Below are 22,429 nucleotides of genomic sequence, written 5' to 3' on the forward strand. Positions count from 1 at the left end.
CCTATTCATTGATGAACATCCAGACCAGGTTCAATCCCTACCACTAGAGGACAGTGCTGTTCATGGAAAAAACAACAAACAGTACTATACAATTTTATCATATTTACAATTTAGTACGGATCAGAATATTCCTACATTTATACAACATTCATTGACAGTATTTTACAGGCTAAGCACATATCATGTATACATACAGTACACAAATATATTAAATATTATTAATATTAAAATATTTTTTTGTACAAAAACAATGTGTTCTTTTATCAAAAGGGAATACATATATCAGATGTATCTTTTCACACCCCATTGGCTACACCTTTATGGTCCAATCGAAACAGTCTACATAGAGGTGGTCCTGCCCTCTCTTGATGCCAGTCAGAATCTTCTGATATTTCTCTGCCTTCTACAGCTGGTCACATTTCAATTGTGTCCGCCACCCCCCCCCCCCCCCCCTTCCCCCCCAAGTGGTTCAGTTCTCGGTCATGCTCAGTATCTGTCACTGTACTCCTCCTCTACCTGTTGCCGAGCTAGCATGGCCTGTATCAGAGCACTACCAGTGCCTGACGCATCTGGGTGCTGTGAAGAAGCAGGCGTCCGGTAAAACTCGCTCTCCTCCTCCTCTGCTCTCTGCCTGGCCTGCATGACCTGCATCATCGCACTGGACGTTGATGACACTGGGTGTTCTGAATGAACTGGCGCCCGGTAAAACTGGTCTTCTTCCTGCTCTGACTCCGCCCTCTGCCTGGCTTGCATCACCTGTATCATCGCACTGGGTAACGCGTTTACTGGGTTCTGTGACTGAACTGGTGCCCGGTAAAACTCGTCCTCATTCTGTGACTCCGCCCTTTGCCTGGCTTGCATGGCCTGTATCAGTGCACTGGAGGACGCAGGTGTTTGGTCTGCAGGAAATGGCACCCCGCGATAACTGGCTACATCCTGGTCCTCTGCGTATTGCCTGGCTAGCATGGCCTGCATCATAGCACTCGATGTCGTAGAGACTGAGTGGCCGGAAGGCATAGGCACACCGAAAGAGCTGCTGCTGTCACCATTCTCTTGCTCCAACCGCTGTCGGGCAATCAGAGCCTGGAGCATGCCAGAGGAGGATTCATTTTCCTGTCTTTTCCTGACCTGATTGAGAGAAAGGGTCATAGTTCAAGTATGACATTTGAAATAACATTGGAGTTTAGGTATTTATTGTAAGTTAGATAGTCTCAAGGTTAAGTTAGATAGTCTCAAGGGTAAGTTAGATAGTCTCAAGGGTAAGTTAGATAATCTCAAGGGTAAGTTAGATAGTCTCAAGGGTAAGTTAGATAGTCTCAAGGTTAAGTTAGATAGTCTCAAGGGTAAGTTAGATAGTCTCAAGGGTAAGTTAGATAGTCTCAAGGGTAAGTTCGATAGTCTCAGCCTCCAGTATTTATGCTGCAGTAGTTTATGTGTCGGGGGGCTGGGGTCAGTTTGTTATATCTGGAGTACTTCTCCTGTCCAATTCGGTGTCCTGTGTGAATCTAAGTGTGCGTTCTCTAATTCTCTCCTTCTCTCTCTCGGAGGACCTGAGCCCTAGGACCATGCCCCAGGACTACCTGACATGATGACTCCTTGCTGTCCCCAGTCCACCTGGCCGTGCTGCTGCTCCAGTTTCAACTGACTTGAGCCCTAGGACCATGCCCCAGGACTACTTGACATGATGACTCCTTGCTGTCCCCAGTCCACCTGGCCGTGCTGCTGCTCCAGTTTCAACTGTTCTGCCTTATTATTATTCGACCATGCTGGTCATTTATGAACATTTGAACATCTTGGCCATGTTCTGTTATAATCTCTACCCGGCACAGCCAGAAGAGGACTGGCCACCCCACATAGCCTGGTTCCTCTCTAGGTTTCTTCCTAGGTTTTGGCTTTTCTAGGGAGTTTTTCCTAGCCACCGTGCTTCTACACCTGCATTGCTTGCTGTTTGGGGTTTTAGGCTGGGTTTCTGTACAGCACTTTGAGATATCAGCTGATGTACGAAGGGCTATATAAATAAATTTGATTTGATTTGATTTGATAGTCTCTAGGTTAAATACGATAGTCTCAAGGTTAAGTTAGATAGTCTCAAGGTTAAGTTAGATAGTCTCAAGGTTAAGTTAGATAGTCTCAAGGTTAAGTTAGATAGTCTCAAGGTTAAGTTAGATAGTCTCAAGGTCATTTCTCTTTGATCCTCTCACCTGTTTTTTATTTTTCTGTTTGTTCTGCTTGGATTTCTGAAGGGTCTGTAGCTTCTCCAACAAGAACGCCTTGTCCTTCCCTTCCTAATAAAGGGAGTGAGAGAGAGAGTGAGAGAGAGAAAGAGAGAGCGAGAGAGAGAGAGAGCGAGAGAGAGAGCGAGTGAGAGAGAGAGCGAGAGAGCGAGACAACCAGAGAGAGAGAGGGAGAGAGAGAGAGAGAGAGAGAGAGCGAGACAACCAGAGAGAGAGTGAAAGAGAGAGCAAAAACGTTCTACACAGTCAATACAATTAATGAAAGCAACAAATGAACAACACTGCACATTCAAATGAAATCAGCTAAATATATTACTCCGGCACTTCAACAACATCATAACGTAGACACAACCACTTCGGACACAACAGCTCTAATGGACGAGACACGTCGAACCAGACAGCTCACCAGAACTCACATTAACAATCTGCTGTCTCAGTAGAGTGATAAGCAGCTGGCGTCCCTGAGTGATCTGCCTGAAGATGTAAATGAAGACACTGTGGAAAGGAGGTCAGTCAGTGAGTTTGTATTACAGTATGTGAAAGGGCAAAGTAGGCACTTAATGTCATAAAGTGCCACTAGATTGTATTTGAAGGCTTGATCCGGTAGACAACGCTATAAAAGCTGAATGTATTGCTTGATAGGACTTCGGTACACTGCTTCAAGGCAGGTAGCCTAGCGGTTAAGAGCATTGGGCCAGTAACCGAAAGGTCGCGGGTTTGAATCACTAAGCTGACTAGGTGAAAAATCGGCCGATGTGCCCTTGAGCAAGGCACTTCACCCTAAGTGCTCCTGTAAGTCTATGGATAAGAGTGACTTGCAAAATGTACAAGTCAATCTTTTGACAAACAGCTCAAACGATCAATCATTTCTAGGAATCATGATCAAGTTAAGTTAACTCCTTATATGCCTTATATCACGTTTTCAAGACAACTGTCACTTTACCGTAAGACTGTGCTTTAAAACTACTTGTTACCTTCATAAACACAACTTTAACCCAACATAACCACCTCAACATGAACAAAGAGGAACTCACAGGATGATGAGAGAGACCAGGAAGTAGAATATCTCACTCCTGATAACGTGCTGGTAGATCCAGACGGTCCACTGAAACGCATCTACCCTGTTCAAATCGTCCATCCAGATCTGTATTGCACTAAAGGTGGTGTTGAGGCCCCTGAAGGGCCCACACTTGTCTGAGGGGGGCAGACTGTGGGAGGGATCAGGGGAGACATGGCAGTTTGAAATGCTTAGGTCAGAGAAAAGGAGCCAAAGTCAACAAACTTTCAATCATCCAACTTTCAGCACATTTCCAACTTTCTTACTAGAAGGTTTAAGTATAGCGTCATGCTTTTGAATAGCTGCTAAACAAACAGCATGATTCCACGGACTATCTCAGCCCCTAAAATTAAACCAAATCTGAATCAAGTTTAGCTCTTGGTTATCAATTAATGACAAACTCCAGTTCTTCTGAACAAGCCATATTTATCCAGAACTAGATGGAATCTGAATCACTCCCTATATCTTCAATCTATGACAGCCTTAACATAACATAAGTCCCTAGATTAGCCCTGACCGCTTATACACCTACGTCCACACGGTGTAGGCCACCATGGACAGAGCCCCCACGAAGGAAGGGAAGAAGAGGATAGCGATGAAGATGGTTTGCATCTGAGCCGCCCTGCCGGCTCGCCTGGGGGGCTGGCAGTTCTGGGTCAGGCTGACCTGGAGGACACAGAGTATAGACAGAGCATTACAGAGCTGGAGAGGGAGATAGAGAGAGGAGGAGTCTGGTCACGGTGTCTTGGCAACAGGCACGATTTGATGAACAGGTGAACAAAATGACCTTTGACAATAAGGGAGAACTGAGAGTAACATTTAACCTGCACATTATCCAGGAATAAAGTCATTATTGATTTGTCAGGGAGGTATTTATTTGTATTTTATTTCACCTTTCTTTAACTAGGCAAGTCAGTTAAGAACTAATTGCTATTTACAATGACGGCCTACCAAAAGGCAAAAGGCCTCCTGCGGGGACAAGGGGCTGGGATAAAACATGTAAAATATATATAAATATAGGACAAAACACACATCACAACAAGAGAGACAACACGCCACTACATAAAGAGAGACCTAAGACAACAAAGCAAGGCAGCAACACATGTCAACACAACATGGTAGCAGTACAAAACATGGTACAAACATTATTGGGCACAGCACAACAGCACAAATGGCAAGAAGGTAGAGACAACATTACATCACGCAAAGCAGCCACAACTGTCAGTAAGAGTGTCCATGATAGAGTCTTTGAATGAAGAGATGGAGATAAAACGGTCCAGTTGGAGTGTTTGTTGCAGCTGGTTCCAGTCGCGGGCTGCAGCAAACTGAAAAGAGGAGCGACCCAGGGATGTGTGTGCTTTGGGGACCTTTAACAGGTATCATATTATTGTATTTGATCAACTAAATCCTTTATTGCAGACACCTTCCACTGGTACATACTTCCACTGTATGTACCACAGGGAAAACATCTCTGTCTTTATTTTCAGGACACTCATATATGTTTCATCATTGTATTGGAAAATCCTGGTGACCATCGCTACCATCTATAAATAGAGCTAATTCTATGGCATTCAAGCGTGTCATGAAACATTCAGCATCCTCTTCAGAAGAGAGTAACACGAGCCTGGCCCATTCTGCTATGGCATGGTATCTAGGGCAGAAAATCAACACCAAGGTTCAGCTTACTGTCACCTGAGTCAGCCATGGTCCTGTGTGGCTCAGTTGGTTGGAGTGCTGCGCTAGCAATAACAATTCCTGCAGGGGTCACATTGTCATACTAAAAATGTACTCACTCTCTGTACTATAAAATACTTTTTTCACTGTACTGAATATGTACTCACTTCTTTGGATAAGAAGTGTCTGCTAAGGGGCCTATATTATCTATCGCAATGAACAGGTTACCTTCTTTAGTTAGAAGAACCGTACTGAACATGTTACCTTCTTTAGTTAGAAGAACCATACTGAACAGGTTACCTTCTTTAGTTAGAAGAACCATACTGAACAGGTTACCTTCTTTAGTTAGAAGAACCATACTGAACAGGTTACCTTCTTTAGGTAGAAGAACCATACTGAACATGTTACCTTCTTTAGTTAGAAGAACCATACTGAACAGGTTACCTTCTTTAGTTAGAAGAACCATACTGAACAGGTTACCTTCTTTAGGTAGAAGAACCATACTGAACAGGTTACCTTCTTTAGGTAGAAGAACCATACTGAACAGGTTACCTTCTTTAGTTAGAAGAACCATACTGAACAGGTTACCTTCTTTAGTTAGAAGAACCATACTGAACATGTTACCTTCTTTAGGAAGAAGAACCGTACTGAACAGGTTACCTTCTTTAGGTAGAAGAACTATACTGAACAGGTTACCTTCTTTAGTTAGAAGAACCATACTGAACAGGTTACCTTCTTTAGGTAGAAGAACTATACTGAACATGTTACCTTCTTTAGTTAGAAGAACCATACTGAACAGGTTACCTTCTTTAGGTAGAAGAACCGTACTGAACATGTTACCTTCTTTAGTTAGAAGAACCATACTGAACATGTTACCTTCTTTAGGTAGAAGAACCGTACTGAACATGTTACCTTCTTTAGGTAGAAGAACCGTACTGAACATGTTACCTTCTTTAGTTAGAAGAACCATACTGAACAGGTTACCTTCTTTAGTTAGAAGAACCATACTGAACAGGTTACCTTCTTTAGTTAGAAGAACCATACTGAACAGGTTACCTTCTTTAGTTAGAAGAACCATACTGAACAGGTTACCTTCTTTAGTTAGAAGAACCATACTGAACAGGTTACCTTCTTTAGTTAGAAGAACCATACTGAACAGGTTACCTTCTTTAGTTAGAAGAACCATACTGAACATGTTACCTTCTTTAGGTAGAAGAACCATACTGAACAGGTTACCTTCTTTAGTTAGAAGAACCATACTGAACAGGTTACCTTCTTTAGGTAGAAGAACCATACTGAACAGGTTACCTTCTTTAGGTAGAAGAACCATACTGAACAGGTTACCTTCTTTAGGTAGAAGAACCATAATGAACAGGTTACCTTCTTTAGGTAGAAGAACCATACTGAACAGGTTACCTTCTTTAGGTAGAAGAACCGTACTGAAAAGGTTACCTTCTTTAGGTAGAAGAACCATACTGAACAGGTTACCTTCTTTAGGTAGAAGAACCATACTGAACAGGTTACCTTCTTTAGGTAGAAGAACCGTACTGAACATGTTACCTTCTTTAGGTAGAAGAACCATACTGAACAGGTTACCTTCTTTAGGTAGAAGAACCATACTGAACAGGTTACCTTCTTTAGGTAGAAGAACCATACTGAACATGTTACCTTCTTTAGGTAGAAGAACCATACTGAACAGGTTACCTTCTTTAGGTAGAAGAACCATACTGAACAGGTTACCTTCTTTAGGTAGAAGAACCGTACTGAACATGTTACCTTCTTTAGGTAGAAGAACCATACTGAACAGGTTACCTTCTTTAGGTAGAAGAACCATACTGAACAGGTTACCTTCTTTAGGTAGAAGAACCATACTGAACAGGTTACCTTCTTTAGGTAGAAGAACCGTACTGAAAAGGTTACCTTCTTTAGGTAGAAGAACCGTACTGAACAGGTTACCTTTTTTAGGTAGAAGAGGATGAAGAACTTGATTATCTGTATCACTGGGAGGAGGGGAGAGAAGTAGATTCCGATCCTGCAGACAGAAAAACATGGTTATAAGAATTGACCATATCTCATTATGTTTTACTATGAAAATAGATGGAGCTATAGATGAACAAAGATTAGAGTCAAGGACAGCACAGTTCAGTACAGTAGAGTTTTTTAGATTACAGTGCAGTACATTAGAGTAGAGTACAGTAGAGTCCACTACAGTAGAGTACTGTACAGTAGAGGTCATTAGAGCACAGTACAGTAGAGTAGAGTACAGTAGAGTAGAGTAGAGTACATTAGAGCACAGTATAGTAGAGTAGAGTACAGTAGGGTAGAGTACATTAGAGCACTGTACAGTAGAGTAGAGTACAGTAGAATAGAGTACATTAGAGCACAATACAGTAGAGTTGAGTACAGTAGAGTAGAGTACATTTGAGCACTATACAGTAGAGTAGAGTAGAGTACATTAGAGCACTGTACAGTAGAGTAGAGTACATTAGAGCACAGTACAGTAGAGTACATTAGAGCACAGTACAGTATGGTACAGTACAGTAGAGTACAGTAGAGCACAGTACAGTAGAGTACAGTAGAGTCCAGTAGAGCACAGTACAGTCCAGTAGAGTACAGTAAAGTAGAGTACAGTACAGTGGGGTCCAGTACATTAGAGCACAGTACAGTAGAGTACAGTAGAGTACAGTACAGTCCAGTAGAGTACAGTACAGTACAGTAGAGCACAGTACAGTAGCGTACAGTAGAGCACAGTAGAGTACAGTACAGTGGGGTCCAGTACAGTAGAGTACAGTAGAGCACAGTAGAGTACAGTACAGTGGGGCCCAGTACAGTACAGTAGAGTACAATAAAGTGGGGTCCAGTACAGTAGAGTACAGTAGAGCACAGTAGAGTACAGTACAGTGGTCCCCAGTACAGTAGAGCACAGTAGAGTACAGTACAGTGGGGTCCAGTACAGTAAAGTACAGTAGAGCACAGTAGAGTACAGTACAGTGGGGTCCAGTACAGTAAAGTACAGTAGAGTACAGTAGAGCACAGTACAGTCCAGTAGAGTACAGTAAAGTAGAGTACAGTACAGTGGAGTACAGTACAGTAGAGCACAGTACAGTAGAGCACAGTACAGTAGAGTACAGTCCCGTAGAGTACAGTCCAGTACAGTAGAGCACAGTACAGTAGAGTACAGTAGTGCACAGTACAGTGGGGTCCAATACAGTAGAGTACAGTAGAGCACAGTAGAGCACAGTACAGTGGGGTCCAGTAAAGTAGAGTACAGTACAGTAGAGCACAGTACAGTAGAGTACAGTACAGTCCAGTAGAGTACAGTACAGTAGAGCACAGTAGAGCACAGTAGAGTCCAGTAGAGCACAGTACAGTCCAGTAGAGTACAGTAAAGTAGAGTACAGTACAGTGGAGTACAGTACAGTAGAGCACAGTACAGTAGAGCACAGTACAGTAGAGTACAGTACAGTCCAGTAGAGTACAGTACAGTAGAGCACAGTACAGTACAGTAGAGCACAGTACAGTAGAGTACAGTACAGCACAGTACAGTAGAGTACAGTAGAGCACAGTACAGTACAGTAGAGTACAGTACAGTACAGTACAGTACAGTACAGTACAGTTCAGTGTAATGAAATACCATGCCAGGGTCTGTGCATAGATCAGGTCAAGGACATTCCTGGCAACGTCAAACTCTGGAACTCCCAGGCTCTGTATGCATTTAGTCCCAATGACACTGGCGGAGAAAAGAACAAAGGAGTTACAGAAGAGCATTTTTCACTGAAACTTTCCCTCCAAACAGAAAGATGAGTTACAGTATAGAATTCTACTGCATACTGTAGCATTTTTAGCTTTAAGTGAACACGTTATGGGAAAATGTGTTTTGAAAATGCCACTCACTTGCTCAAGAACTCTCCAAAGAAGGATCCTAACATTATGAAGAGGAAGTCCATAATAACCAGTCTGTACAAGGCTTGTCCTACGATGGACTCCCAGCACTAAGACAACCGATTGGAATCACAGTGGTGAATGAACATACAGTACGTATCAGTGACAATCAAAAACATTTTTGAAAGCATGCATGTGATTTGGTTTAAAAGGACTTACTGAAAATGTATTGGCCACATCCTTCATCCAGTAGGAGCAGAGAATACCCAGAATGGACATCTTGAGAATGACATTTCTAAAAAGGAAAAGGGCATTCAAAACATCAGTCTATATGACCTTTCTGTTTTTTTCTGATATTTCATTAAGCATATTTAGAATTTACGCATTACTGTAATATTTAATTCATCCATTGCTTTAAATTGATCATTGAGCAAATACTTTTGATCAATCGATTTCAATATACAGTACCAGTCAAAAGTTTGGACACACCTACTCATTCCAGGGTTTTTCTTTATTTTTACTATTTTCTACATTGTAGAATAACAGTGAAGACATCAAAACTATGAAAGAACACATATGGAATCATGTAGTAACCAAAAAAACAAATCAAAATATAGAAAATATATAATAAAGAAAAACCCTTGAATGAGTAGGTGTATCTAAACTTTTGACCGGTAGCGTATGTATTTTTAAATATGTTTTGTATCCATCTCTAACCTGACTATGATGGCATAGACCTGCATGCGAGGGTTGGAGTAGTGCTCTATCTTTTTGAACAGAGAGTAGAAGAGAGGGACGACCAGATTGATCAGGGACACCACAAAGGGGAGGAGGAGAGTAGCGGCCTCCTCCAGGAGAGTGCCGGAAGCTTTGTCCGCCGACTGCCTCGTCCGCTAGAAAGATACCATAGTAGGTCAGTTTGTCCTGATCTAAGGACAGTTTTGTGTTTCCCCCATGTTAAAAAGAGGATTTGGAGAGAGTGAGCTGTTCCCAGATCAGTGCCCAGAAGCAACCAGCCTGGAGAAAAGATAAGACACCGAAGTCAGGACATAATCAATCACAGCTTTAGCAAGATAAAGTGTCCCGTTTCCATTTGAGATTTACCCCGGTGTTTTATACAAAAGGCTCAGATTTTTCTGTTTCCATCTACGCAGGCCGGCACCCATGTCTCACTGGGCCATGGCTACGACTGACCTGCTCTGACTTGGAGCCAAGGCCCTGGGTACTTTTCAGCTGGCATTTACATAACAAAGGCTAACTGTGGACTTTAACACCTTGTCACAAAGCAACAGTCTTGATGATGCAGATGTTGTTGATTCTGCTCTCCCCAAGTCTTTAGCGGAAACACAATAACACTTGAGCTTACATTAACAATAAATCAGTGGTGACACAATGGTGTAGGGTAAGTCTTAGGTGCTCCCGAGTGGCGCTGCGGTCTAAGGCACTGCATCTCAGTGTTAGAGACGTCACTACAGGCACCTTGGTTCAAACCCAGGTTGTATCACAACCGGCTGTGATTGGGAGTCCCATAGGGCGGCGCACAATTGGCCCAGCTTCATCCGGGTTTGGCCGGTGTAGGCCATCATTGTAAATAAGAATTTGTTGTTGACTGACTTGCCTAGTTAAACGAAGGTTAAATGAAGGTTAAATTGAAAAAACGATAGAATAATAATTTGGTGGAAGTGTAGCAATGATGTCCCACTAACACCATTATAAAGACCACACCCTGTACTGCCAGGAAAATAGTATTGTATTGATGCTATATGATTCAGATATGCTCAGGTACACACAGACACTATGACACACTTTGAATTACTGTACACAAGGGTATGTCTGATACAATAGTCATCGACACTGGTCCCGGAGCTACACAGTGTGCAGGCATTTGTTTTAGCCCAGCACTAACACACCTGATTCAAAGTAATCACCACCTGGTCTTCATCATACTTAGATGGATCAGGGTCAGCTGATCCCCGGATCATACATTAACACAAGCTTTATCAGGAAGCCACGTGTCATCGTGTCACCACGTTTATGTAAGGTCTCCCTCGGCAAAGAGTTCTTCTGACCTCAATGGGACTTCCTGGTTATATGAAAGTTAATAAAATGTACCATACCCATGTGTCATATTGACACAGGAAGTAGACACTGGCGCCACAGCCCAAGGCCATGCCCGTGGAGAGGAGCCAGGTACCCAGGAAGACCCCATAGTGCTTCAGCCTCTCTGTCAGAGGTAGCAGGGCCACCTGGACCTTTTCTGATAAGGACTCCTGGAGGGGAACGGAAACATTATTTCAAAGTTATTTCACAGTTGGTTATCTGAGAGAGATCCTATTTGGGCCCCCTAACAAGTCAGAGTGCGGAGCATTCTATGTATGGAAGAGCAGATAAGTACTGAGTCACACGTACTGGACATTTATCTAGTCTAGTCTAATGATATGGCCATGAGGTCAACAAAGCTACAGTAATAGTTTATCAAAAACAGTGACATTAGTCACTTGTAAAAGCCTGATAACCGGCCAGCTCACACAAGATTTGGTTCTGGTTTCCGAGATTACAGTGAAAGTGACCTTGAGTTGGATGCGCAGATTGTTCTTGCGCTGTCGTACGGCTTTCTCGTTAGTCACACTGAAGTCCCAGCTACACAGGAGCTGCCAGGCTCCACCCAAGCCTGAGTCTGCAAGGACATACTTCTTCCTGAACGAGCTGGCCATGCTGCAGAGAGAGGGGAGAGGTCAACAATCCACAAAAGTGGAGACACATTTGACCCCAATAACTACCATGGGATATGAGTCAACAGCAACCTTGGGAAAATCCTCTGCATTATGATTAACAGCAGACTCATACATTTCCTCAGTGAAAACAATGTACTGAGCAAATGTCAAATTGGCTTTGTACCAAATTTTTTACCGACAGACCACGTATTCACTCTGCACACCCTAATTGACAAACAAACCAAAACAAAGGCAAAGTCTCATGCTTTGTTGATTGAAAAAAGCCTCTGACTCAATGTGGCATGAGGGTCTGCTACACAAATTTGTATTTTTAAGTTTATTTATTTTCCCTTTTGTACTTTAACTTCGCTACAACACTGTATATAGACATAATATGACATTTGAAATGTCTTTATTCTTTTGGAACTTGTGAGTGTAATGTTTACTGTTAATTTTGAATCCAAGATGGCGTAGCAGTCAGACGTCTCTGTCTTGTCTCGTCCCATGTATATATCTTTTTATATCTTTTTCTTCGCATTCTTTTTAATATTTTCCTAAACCTCAACTTCAAAATAATCTGCTGCAACCCGCCTCACCCAATGTGTGGATCTGTTTTTTTTTTTAAAGTATTTCTATTTACCTCCAAACTGGAATACCTCAACTGAAGCTAGCTAGCTAACTAGCTACCAGTTACCAGTCAGCTAACCTTTAGCTCGGAAAGCTCTAGCCAGTTTGTACAACGCGTTTCAAACCCGAGCATACCGGACCTATTTTTCTCTCCATATCCCCGGATTCCTACCGCAAACTCTGAACCCTTTCATCTGGAACATGGCAGCTATCTAACCGCAACCCGGGTTGACTACTCCTGGCTAACGTTTCTGTCCCGTAGCAAGCACCAACTAGCCTGGGGCTAGCCCATGCTCGACCCATCTCCCGGCTAGGGCTCCTGGGCTACTCCTGAAGCCCACTCCTCGGCTACAATATCCAGACACCTTCTACTGCCGGTACGGGGCACGGAACCCCGCCGATCCTTCACAACTGGAATACCGACATAATCTGACCGAGGATCCCAACAGGCCCCTCAGGCGCGGCATCCCCTGAAGGACACTTCTGCTAACCGCGGCCTGCTAGCTATCTATAGCATATTAGACTGTTAGCTGATCCAACGGCCAATTTCTTGAACCACTATACCCATTTTGCCAAATGGACTTGGACCCCTCTGCTACTTGGAACCCTACTAATTCCACGACTGGTCTATCGACGTCACTGCACGAGGAGGAAAAAACAGACTTTTCCCCCATTGCGACATCCCTCTAAGGCCCTTATGCTAGCTTGCTAGCCCCGGCCTGCTAACTGCTAGCTTGATAGCACCGGCCTGCTAACTGTCTGAATCGCTGTGTCCCCAGCCAGCCTCACCACTCACTGGACCCATATGATCACTTGGCTATGCATGCCTCTCCCTAATATCAATATGCCTTGTCCATTACTGTCCTGGTTAGTGATTACTGTCTTATTTCACTGTAGAGCCTATAGCCCTGCTCAATGCCTTAACCAACCATGTTGTTCCACCTCCCATATATGCGATGAAATCACCTGGTTTAAACAACTCTAGAGACTATATCTCTGTCTTCATCACTCAATGCCTAGGTTTACCTCCAATGTACTCTCTTCCTACCATACCTTTGTCTGTACATTATGCCTTGAATCTAACTCCCTAAGTTTGCTTTATTCACTGCTTTAGCATATTCTGCCAACCCAGATGTCTTAGCCGTGTCTGAATCCTGGCTTAGGAAAACCTAAGAACTAGGAATAGATATAGCCCTTGGTTCACTCCAGACCTGTCTGCCCTTGATCAGCACAAAAACATCCTGTGGCGTTCTGTATTAGCATTGAATAGCCCCCGTGATATGCGACTTTTTAGGGAAGTTAGGAAACAATATACACAGGCAGTTAGGAAAGCTAAGGCTAGCTTTTTCAAACAGAAATTTGCATCCTGTGGTACAAACTCAAAAGGTTCTGAGACACTGTAAAGTCCATGGAGAATAAGAGCACCTCCTCCCAGCTGCCCACTACACTGAGGCTAGGAAACAGTGTCACTACCGATAAATAAATTTCAATAAGCATTTTTCTACGGCTGACCATGCTTTCCACCTGGCTACCCCTACCCCGGTCAACAGCCCTGCGCTCCCCACAGCAACTCGCCCAAACCTCCCCCACTTCTCCTTCACCCAAATCCAGATAGCTGATGCTCTGAAAGAGCTTGAAAAATCTGGACCCCTACAAATCAGCCGGGCTAGACAATCTGGACCCTCTCTTTCTAAAATGATCTAGCGAAATTGTTGCAACCCCTATTACTAGCCTGTTCAACCTCTCTTTTGTATCGTCTGAGATTCCCATAGATTGGAAAGCTGCCGCGGTCATCCCCCTCTTCAAAGGGGGAGACACTCTAGACCCAAACTGCTACAGACCTATATCTATCCTACCCTGCCTTTCTAAGGTCTTCGAAAGCCAAGTTAACAAACAGGTTACCGACCATTTCGAATCCCACCGTACCTTTTCCGCTATGCATTCTGTTTCAGAGCTGGTCATGGGTGCACCTCAGCCACGCTCAAGGTCCTAAACAACATCATAACTGCCATCAATAAGAGAGCTGTATTCATCGACCTGGCTAAGGCTTTCGACTCTGTCAATCACAACATTCTTATTGGCAGACTCAACAGCCTTGGTTTCGCCTGGTTCACCAACTACTTCTCTGATAGAGTGCAGTGTGTCAAATCGGAGGGCCTGTTGCCAGGGCCTCTGGCAGTCTCTATGGGGGTGCCACAGGGTTACATTCTGGGGCCGACTCTCTTCTCTGTATACATCAATGATGTCGCTCTTGCTGCGGGTGATTCTTTGATCCACCTCTACGCAGATGACACCATTCTGTATACCTCTGGCCCTTCTTTGGACACTGTGTTAACTAACCTCCAGACGAGCTTCAATGCCATACAACTCTCCTTCCGTGGCCTCCAACTGCTCTTAAATACAAGTCAAATTAAATGCATGCTCTTCAACCGATTGCTGCCCACACCTGCCCGCCCGTCCAGCATCACTACTCTGGACAGTTCTGACTTAGAATATGTGGACAACTACAAATACCTAGGTGTCTGGTTAGACTGTAAACTCTCCTTCCAGACTCACATTAAGCATCTCCAATCCAAAATTAAATCTAGAATCAGCTTCCTATTTTGCAACAAAGCATCCTTCTCTCATGCTGCCAAACATACCCTCGTAAAACTGACCATCCTACCAATCCTCGACTTCAGCGATGTAATTTACAAAATAGCCTCCAACACTATACTCAACAAATTGGATGCAGTCTATCACAGTGCCATCCGTTTTGTCACCAAAGCCCCTTATACCACCCACCACTGTGACCTGTATGCTCTCGTTGGTTGGCCCTCGCTTCATACTCATCGCCAAACCCCACTGGCTCCAGGTTATCTACAAGTCTCTGCTAGGTAAAGTCCCGCCTAATCTCAGCTCACTGGTCACCATAGCAGCACCCACCCATAGCATGCGCTCCAGCAGGTACAGTGCCTTGCGAAAGTATTCGTCCCCTTGAACTTTGCGACGTTTTGCCACATTTCAGGCTTCAAACATAAAGATATAAAACTGTATTTTTTTTGTGAAGAATCAACAACAAGTGGGACACAATCATGAAGTGGAACGACATTTATTGGATATTTCAAACTTTTTTAACAAATCAAAAACTGAAAAATTGGGCGTGCAAAATTATTCAGCCCCCTTAAGTTAATACTTTGTAGCGCCACCTTTTGCTGCGATTACAGCTGTAAGTCGCTTGGGGTATGTCTCTATCAGTTTTGCACATCGAGAGACTGAAATTTTTTCCCATTCCTCCTTGCAAAACAGCTCGAGCTTAGTGAGGTTGGATGGAGAGCATTTGTGAACAGCAGTTTTCAGTCCTTTCCACAGATTCTCGATTGGATTCAGGTCTGGACTTTGACTTGGCCATTCTAACACCTGGATATGTTTATTTTTGAACCATTCCATTGTAGATTTTGCTTTATGTTTTGGATCATTGTCTTGTTGGAAGACAAATCTCCGTCCCAGTCTCTGGCATGTGTGGCATGTGTCAACAGCAACCTTGGGAACCTCCTCTGCATTATCATTAACAGCAGACTCGTAGACTTGTAAATATAACCCATATTTATTTTCCACCATAATTTGCAAATAAATTCATTAAAAATCCTACAATGTGATTTTCTGGATTTTCTTTTTATTCTTTTGGAACTTCAGTGAGTGTAATGTTTACTGTTAATTTGTTTTGTTTATTTCACTTTTGTATATTATCTACTTCACTTGCTTTGGCAATGTTAACATATGTTTCCCATGCCAATAAAGCCCCTTGAATCGAAATGAGAGAGACAGAGAGAAAGAGAGAGAACAAGGGTCCCTTTACTGCACTATTACAACATGAAGGAAAGGTTAAATAAATATATGAAGGTAAGATGTGAATGTCATGGCATTGTGGATTTGATTGACATCATACATGTGAGATCAACTGGCTTTGATAAATGATTTACTGGCACTTGAAACCAATGAAGAAGCACATGGAAACCAAACCATGCATGACATAAATGACAGTCCAAAGCAGAGTTAATAGTGGTCAATACAATGTTACTGTTACATGATCACTGTGGACTATGCTGTGCAGTCCCATCCCATACTGACCTGTAGATGAGGGCGGCTCCACACAACACCATGTAGGCTGCTATGGTGAAGAAGTAGGCCAGCTGCATGTTGTACTCAGACCGGCCCCCTGTCCCTTGTGTTTTATTACTGTAGCCGCCATAATACATCACTGTGTGGCTGAAATAACCCTGTGGGGAAAATAGATACATCAAAATAAAAACAATTTACCACACAGTAACTGTTCACTGTATGCTGACTTTACAATACGGGGTGTCGTATAACAAATATGTTGATCAGATTCGTAGCGTATGCTGCTATGGAATGATTCACTCAAAAGCCTCTACCAGAAGTATTGTGAATAGTTAACAACAACAAACCGCGCCGGTCAGTATCTCCAGCCCTTTGAAGCTGACCCCAGCGGGGATGTCTGGCGTGGGGTGATAGATGAGCTGGGGGATGGTGATGAAACCAAAGTTGACCAGGAAGGAGAAGATGTTGAACATCAGCAGCCATTTTAGGAACTTGAAGTAGGAGAGGACCCCTGTGCCAAATTTACCCCCGACCTCCTTCATGGTACCCCGCCACAGTTCCAGGGTCTGCTTGGCTAAAGTCATGTTAGCACCGCACCTGCGGAACGCCTGAGGGGGAAGACTGGTCTGAGAACAGTGATGGGGGTCTTGTATGTCACAAATGCACTGTCATAGATTTCATAGCACAGCTGTCACAGAATAGGTGTAATTGTCAATAGAGGATGTGGATGATGGAACAGTTCGATGTAAGTATAAACTTATTGTATTGTCGCCTGCATGGTGGCAGTCTGTTTCTGCTTTTGCCAATGTTCAAGTGTCGCTGAAAGCAGAGACTGAATGTCACCCTGGCAAATTGTATTGCTCATAAAAGTCATAAGGATTTAGTGATAGCCAACCACAGGAAGCGTTGCACTTTGCCACCGTCTAATAGGGCACTGCTTGTGCAGTACAAGGACACACAGGAAGTAAAAAGTTGGACAGCAGGACAGGAGGACACACAGAGAGACACAAAGATGTCAGAGAGTCAAACTGCTCACCAGTGAGACAGTCGTCGAGCAGTCTGAAAAGCAGTTCAGTTGCCGGGACTTTTTGAATGATTTCAACGCCAACACTTGGACCCTAGGAGATAAGAGATCAAACAAACGTAAAGATTACAGTCTGATACAGTTATGTAGCGTATGATGATACGCGCATCACAGCATTATCTCTTCATAAAATATATGACCTGTCAAAAGTTGCACAGTGCTCTTGGCTGGCTGTGTGGCTGTAAACTTTGGACCTGGCCGATGCGATGCGCTTATGGTAAACACTTCTTCTTTACCCGCATACCGCAAGAAGGTGTGTATGTGTGTGTGTGTGTGTGTGTGTGTGTGTGTGTGTGTGTGTGTCTGTGTGTGTGTCTGTGTGTGCGACTGTTCCCCCCAATGATCTCACATCGCAAGTTTACATAACTGCACACTCGATGACCTACCTACCCTTGTACATTGTACTTATTTTACTACCCCTGGTCATAAGTTAAACTTTCCATAGTAAAACTGTACAAAAACAGGCACCTTTTGATCTATGACGGTGACATGACAACTATACCTGATGTGTTTCTTGTCATCAAAGCTCATAGGGAGGTCTCGGATGGCCTTGATTCTGTCCCTCGTTGACATGGCAACCAGCTCTTTGACCAAGTTCTGTTCCTCTGTTGGACAAAGACAAGATAAGACAGATCTGTGAGGTTATTAATCATAGTATGCCTTTAGATTGGAGTTGTAATGTAAAAATATGAATATAATCATATATAATATATCATATATGAGTTAAATCATTGTGATTTAAGTATAAGAAGTGATGGAGGGTTATGATTGAGCTATAAAGATATAATATAGGGACTTCTTTTACTTCAATCAGTGTATCCAGAATATGACTTCAATGGTTAACATTGTCCTGAACCGATTGAAAAGAGAAACATCATATTTCTACCGGGAGAATGGACAGGCATTCTCAACAGTGGTTGTGCCCATAGGAATACAATTCTAGTAACTCCATTTCTATGGATGTGCCGTAGGCTCTCCCTTCTTCATCCCTCACCATTTTCCATCTCATTCCTGATGTCGTCCTCAGAAAGGCCCAGATTGCCCAGAGCAGCCTCTCCTACAGGGAATAGACTCATCTTCCTTGACCCCCTGAACCTCATCGAAACATGACCTGGGAGACAGGAGGACATCTAATTAAACACAGCTGACAGCCTAGCTATTACTGAGGAATTATGAGCTTAATAAAGAATGTTGAACGAATAGAAAGCCATCCATCATATAGGCTTACTATCAGCACTAACAATACGGAGGATATATAATATGTTACGCTAATAGAAAGGACTCTGCACATTCATTTCAGATCATGTCCACCCATTGACTTGGCAAACACAATTCATTCCCATAATTACAGTACAAACAAGTGAGCATACAAAGAACGGCATGCACATACAACTTACAATACATCATGGTTTATTGGTTCACGCACTGACATGGTCCTTGATTGCACAAGGAAGTGGTTTTGGGTGGCTTGAAAGGGGAGCCCCCCCCATTACATTGCAAGGGTGTGTCGTGAGTCAATATTTACACTGTGTAAATAAGTGTTAGCTGCTGATGATCAACTTTGATTAAAACAAATCAAATAGAGGTGGTTAAAAAAAAGGTTTCCTGTCACGGCCGTCATAAGAAGTGGACCAAAGTGCGGCGTGGTGAGCGTACATTTTCCTTTATATTTAAAACGTCGCCAACAAAAGACAGAAACAACCGTGAAGCTTACAGGGCTATAGTGCCACCAGCAGAGTTAACTACCCACACTGAAAGGAGGGGAAAAGGGCTGCCTAAGTATGATTCCCAATCAGAGACAACGATAGACAGCTGTCCCTGACATTTCCAATAGGTTGACCCCATAGCAGAACCCTTTTTGGTTCCAGGTAGAACTATTTTTGGTTGCAGGTAGAACCCATTTGGTTCCATGTAGAACCTGGAACCAAAAGGGTTCTTCGTGGAACCAATAAGGGTTCTTCAAAGGGTTCTCCTATGCAAAGGGTTCTCCTATGGGGACAGCCAAATAACCCTTTTAGGTTCTAGATAGTACCTTTTTTTCTAAGAGTGTACTATACTTCGCATCCTTTTGACAAACACAGTAGCATGACTAGCTGACAATGAAAAAACACACTGTAGATAACACACTCTAATAGAAACGAACTTCTTCAGAGTGAAATTGTTTCCCCCAGCCTTATCTGTCCCATTAGAGTTATCCATTATAACCTTCATGCTAACCGAGTAATGCTGCTACACCTCTGACATATTGTGTGTCTTTGTTAAGGCTAAATCATTGAGAAAGTATAAAATGCCAAAGAGGCAAACACTCTACAGATGTTGGATCTTAATTTGATCACCGTTTTTCAGGAGAACTTTCCTGTAAAACTTGTAGTGCATTTGAGGTTTTAAAAAGGCTTCTGAAGTTTGTAATTTCCACTTTGAAATTTCAGACAAATGTATCAACCCCTACAAAAATGTCCATGAATTATAATCCACATTATAATTCACATTTCCTGTTGCTGCAGGATCATTTTCCTGCTGTAGCAAACTGGCTAAAATTAAGATGCTACATTTGTACAATTCTTGGTTAGATTTCAGCAAACACCTAATCGTCAGTCCTCGTGATGAGGTGATATTACCTTGATTTTGATCATTAGGCAATAAATGGAAGAAAACAGACTGAAACAGGGAGGGACTCCCTGGACTTGTCCAAAAAGAAACTCATATTGTAACGTTTCGTTGTAAAACGTTTTGCTACGTTTTGCCCTAATCAATACAGCCCTGTAAACTGTTAGCACCATAGTTACCCGGGATGGTATTTTTCTGCCAACTTCCTTGTGCTGCCTGTCAACCTTTGGGTAATGTTTTATTAGACATTGGATTGTCATAAATCCTCATAGCAATATTGCAAAAGTTAGCTACACGAAATCTGTCATGACATGACAATCTTGATTTTCATTCTATCTTTGAGTTGGGTGTCTCTTTAATAACCTCTTAAGGAGCTGACCCTTTAATTTTTTTATATATATCTTTTTTAATTTCGCCTAAAGTGACATACCCAATTTAACTGCCTGAAGCAAGGATAGTGCAACAACTAACCTCAAAGGTTCTTATGATCAAAGGGACCAACTGAAAGCTAAAGAAGTAAAGTAAGGAAGTAAATAGAGAGAAATCTACTGTATGTGCTCTTTAAAGTGGTTTGAACAGCACCTGAAGTTGCAGATGGAAGTCGTACAGGAGGCGTTGTGTCAGGAGGCGTTGCCTGGTCGATCTGGTACCCGCTGTGATCTGAACATCATGGAGAACAGAACACTAGATTCATTAATCGCATCCACCTAATTTTCGAACGTTGCTATGGGCACAGCCAAACAACGGAAGTGATGGATTCGATTTCTGCTTTACTTCTGCGGTAGGTCATTTAAAAAAAAAAAAAAAATTTCACCTTTATTTAACCAGGTAGGCTAGTTGAGAACAAGTTCTCATTTGCAACTGCGACCTGGCCAAGATAAAGCAAAGCAGTTCGACACATACAACAACACAGAGTTACACATGGAATAAACAAACATAAAATCAATAATACAGTATAAAAAGTCTATATACAGCATGTGCAAATGAGGAAGGATAAGGGAGGTAAAGGCAACAAATAGGCCATGGTGGCGAAGTAATTACAATATAGCAATTAAACACTGGAATGGTAGGATGTGCAGAAGATGAATGTGCAAGTAGAGATACTGGGGTGCAAAGGAGCAAGATAAATAAATAAATACAGTATGGGGATGAGGTAGTTGGCTGGCTGTTTACAGATGGGCTATGTACAGGTGCAGTGATCTGTGAGCTGCTCTGACAGCTGGTGCATAAAGCTGGTGAGGGAGATAAGAGTCTCCAGCTTTAGTGATTTTTGCAGTTCGTTCCAGTCATTGGCAGCAGAGAACTGGAAGGAGAGGCGGCCAAAGGAAGAATTGGCTTTGGGGGGTGACCAGTGAGATATACCTGCTGGAGCGCGTGCTACAGGTGGGTGCTACTATGGTGACCAGTGAGCTGAGATAAGGCGGGGCTTTACCTCGTTGAGACTTGTAGATGACCTGGAGCCAGTGGGTTTGGCAACGAATATGAAGCGAGGGCCAGCCAACAAGAGAGTACAGGTCGCAGTGGTGGGTAGTATATGGGGCTTTGGTGACAAAACGGATGGCACTGTGATAGACAGCATCCAATTTGTTGAGTAGAGTGTTGGAGGCTATTTTGTAAATGACATCGCCAAAGTCGAGGATCGGCAGGATGGTCAGTTTTACGAGGGTATGTTTGGCAGCATGAGAGAAGGATGCTTTGTTGCAAAATAGGAAGCTGATTCTAGATTTAATTTTGGATTGGAGATGCTTAATGTGAGTCTGGAAGGAGAGTTTACAGTCTAACCAGACACCTAGGTATTTGTAGTTGTCCACATATTCTAAGTCAGAACCGTCCAGAGTAGTGATGCTGGACGGGCGGGCAGGTGTGGGCAGCGATCGGTTGAAGAGCATGCATTTAATTTTACTTGTATTTAAGAGCAGTTGTTGAAGGCCACGGAAGGAGAGTTGTATGGCATTGAAGCTTGTCTGGAGGTTAGTTAACACAGTGTCCAAAGAAGGGCCAGAGGTATACAGAATGGTGTCATCTGCGTAGAGGTGGATCAAAGAATTACCCGCAGCAAGAGCGACATCATTGATGTATACAGAGAAGAGAGTCGGCCCCAGAATTTAACCCTGTGGCACCCCCATAGAGACTGCCAGAGGCCCTGGCAACAGGCCCTCCGATTTGACACACTGAACTCTATCAGAGAAGTAGTTGGTGAACCAGGCGAAACCAAGGCTGTTGAGTCTGCCAATAAGAATGTTGTGATTGACAGAGTCGAAAGCCTTAGCCAGGACGATGAATACAGCTCTCTTATTGATGGCAGTTATGATGTTGTTTAGGACCTTGAGCGTGGCTGAGGTGCACCCATGACCAGCTCTGAAACCAGAATGCATAGCAGAAAAGGCAGGGTAGGATAGATATAGGTCTGTAGCAGTTTGGGTCTAGAGTGTCTCCCCCTTTGAAAAGG

At 43.1% G+C, this 22,429-nt stretch overlaps 1 protein-coding gene across 2 annotated transcripts in view; it reads right to left on the reverse strand.

Moving 5' to 3' along the window:
* Nucleotides 1-77: 77 nt before the first annotated feature.
* LOC135524479 (transmembrane channel-like protein 5) overlaps nt 78-22,429 on the reverse strand; it is a 28,141-nt gene continuing 5,789 nt past the window's right edge. For both annotated transcript variants that reach the window (XM_064952060.1, XM_064952050.1), the window contains exons 4-21: nt 20,563-20,640; nt 18,368-18,484; nt 17,876-17,978; nt 17,326-17,407; nt 16,637-16,897; nt 16,299-16,447; nt 11,418-11,562; nt 10,965-11,117; nt 9,565-9,740; nt 9,067-9,142; nt 8,860-8,957; nt 8,600-8,695; nt 6,922-6,997; nt 3,824-3,957; nt 3,269-3,442; nt 2,651-2,729; nt 2,202-2,285; nt 78-1,128 (exon numbers count right to left, since the gene is read on the reverse strand). In XM_064952060.1, coding sequence (XP_064808132.1) covers nt 487-1,128; nt 2,202-2,285; nt 2,651-2,729; nt 3,269-3,442; nt 3,824-3,957; nt 6,922-6,997; nt 8,600-8,695; nt 8,860-8,957; nt 9,067-9,142; nt 9,565-9,740; nt 10,965-11,117; nt 11,418-11,562; nt 16,299-16,447; nt 16,637-16,897; nt 17,326-17,407; nt 17,876-17,978; nt 18,368-18,484; nt 20,563-20,640 — 2,723 coding nt within the window. In that variant the 3' untranslated portion in view covers nt 78-486. The remainder of the gene's footprint in view (nt 1,129-2,201; nt 2,286-2,650; nt 2,730-3,268; nt 3,443-3,823; nt 3,958-6,921; nt 6,998-8,599; nt 8,696-8,859; nt 8,958-9,066; nt 9,143-9,564; nt 9,741-10,964; nt 11,118-11,417; nt 11,563-16,298; nt 16,448-16,636; nt 16,898-17,325; nt 17,408-17,875; nt 17,979-18,367; nt 18,485-20,562; nt 20,641-22,429) is intronic.

Source organism: Oncorhynchus masou, chromosome 4, assembly GCF_036934945.1.
Source record: "Oncorhynchus masou masou isolate Uvic2021 chromosome 4, UVic_Omas_1.1, whole genome shotgun sequence".
NCBI classification, from domain to species: Eukaryota; Metazoa; Chordata; class Actinopteri; order Salmoniformes; family Salmonidae; genus Oncorhynchus; species Oncorhynchus masou.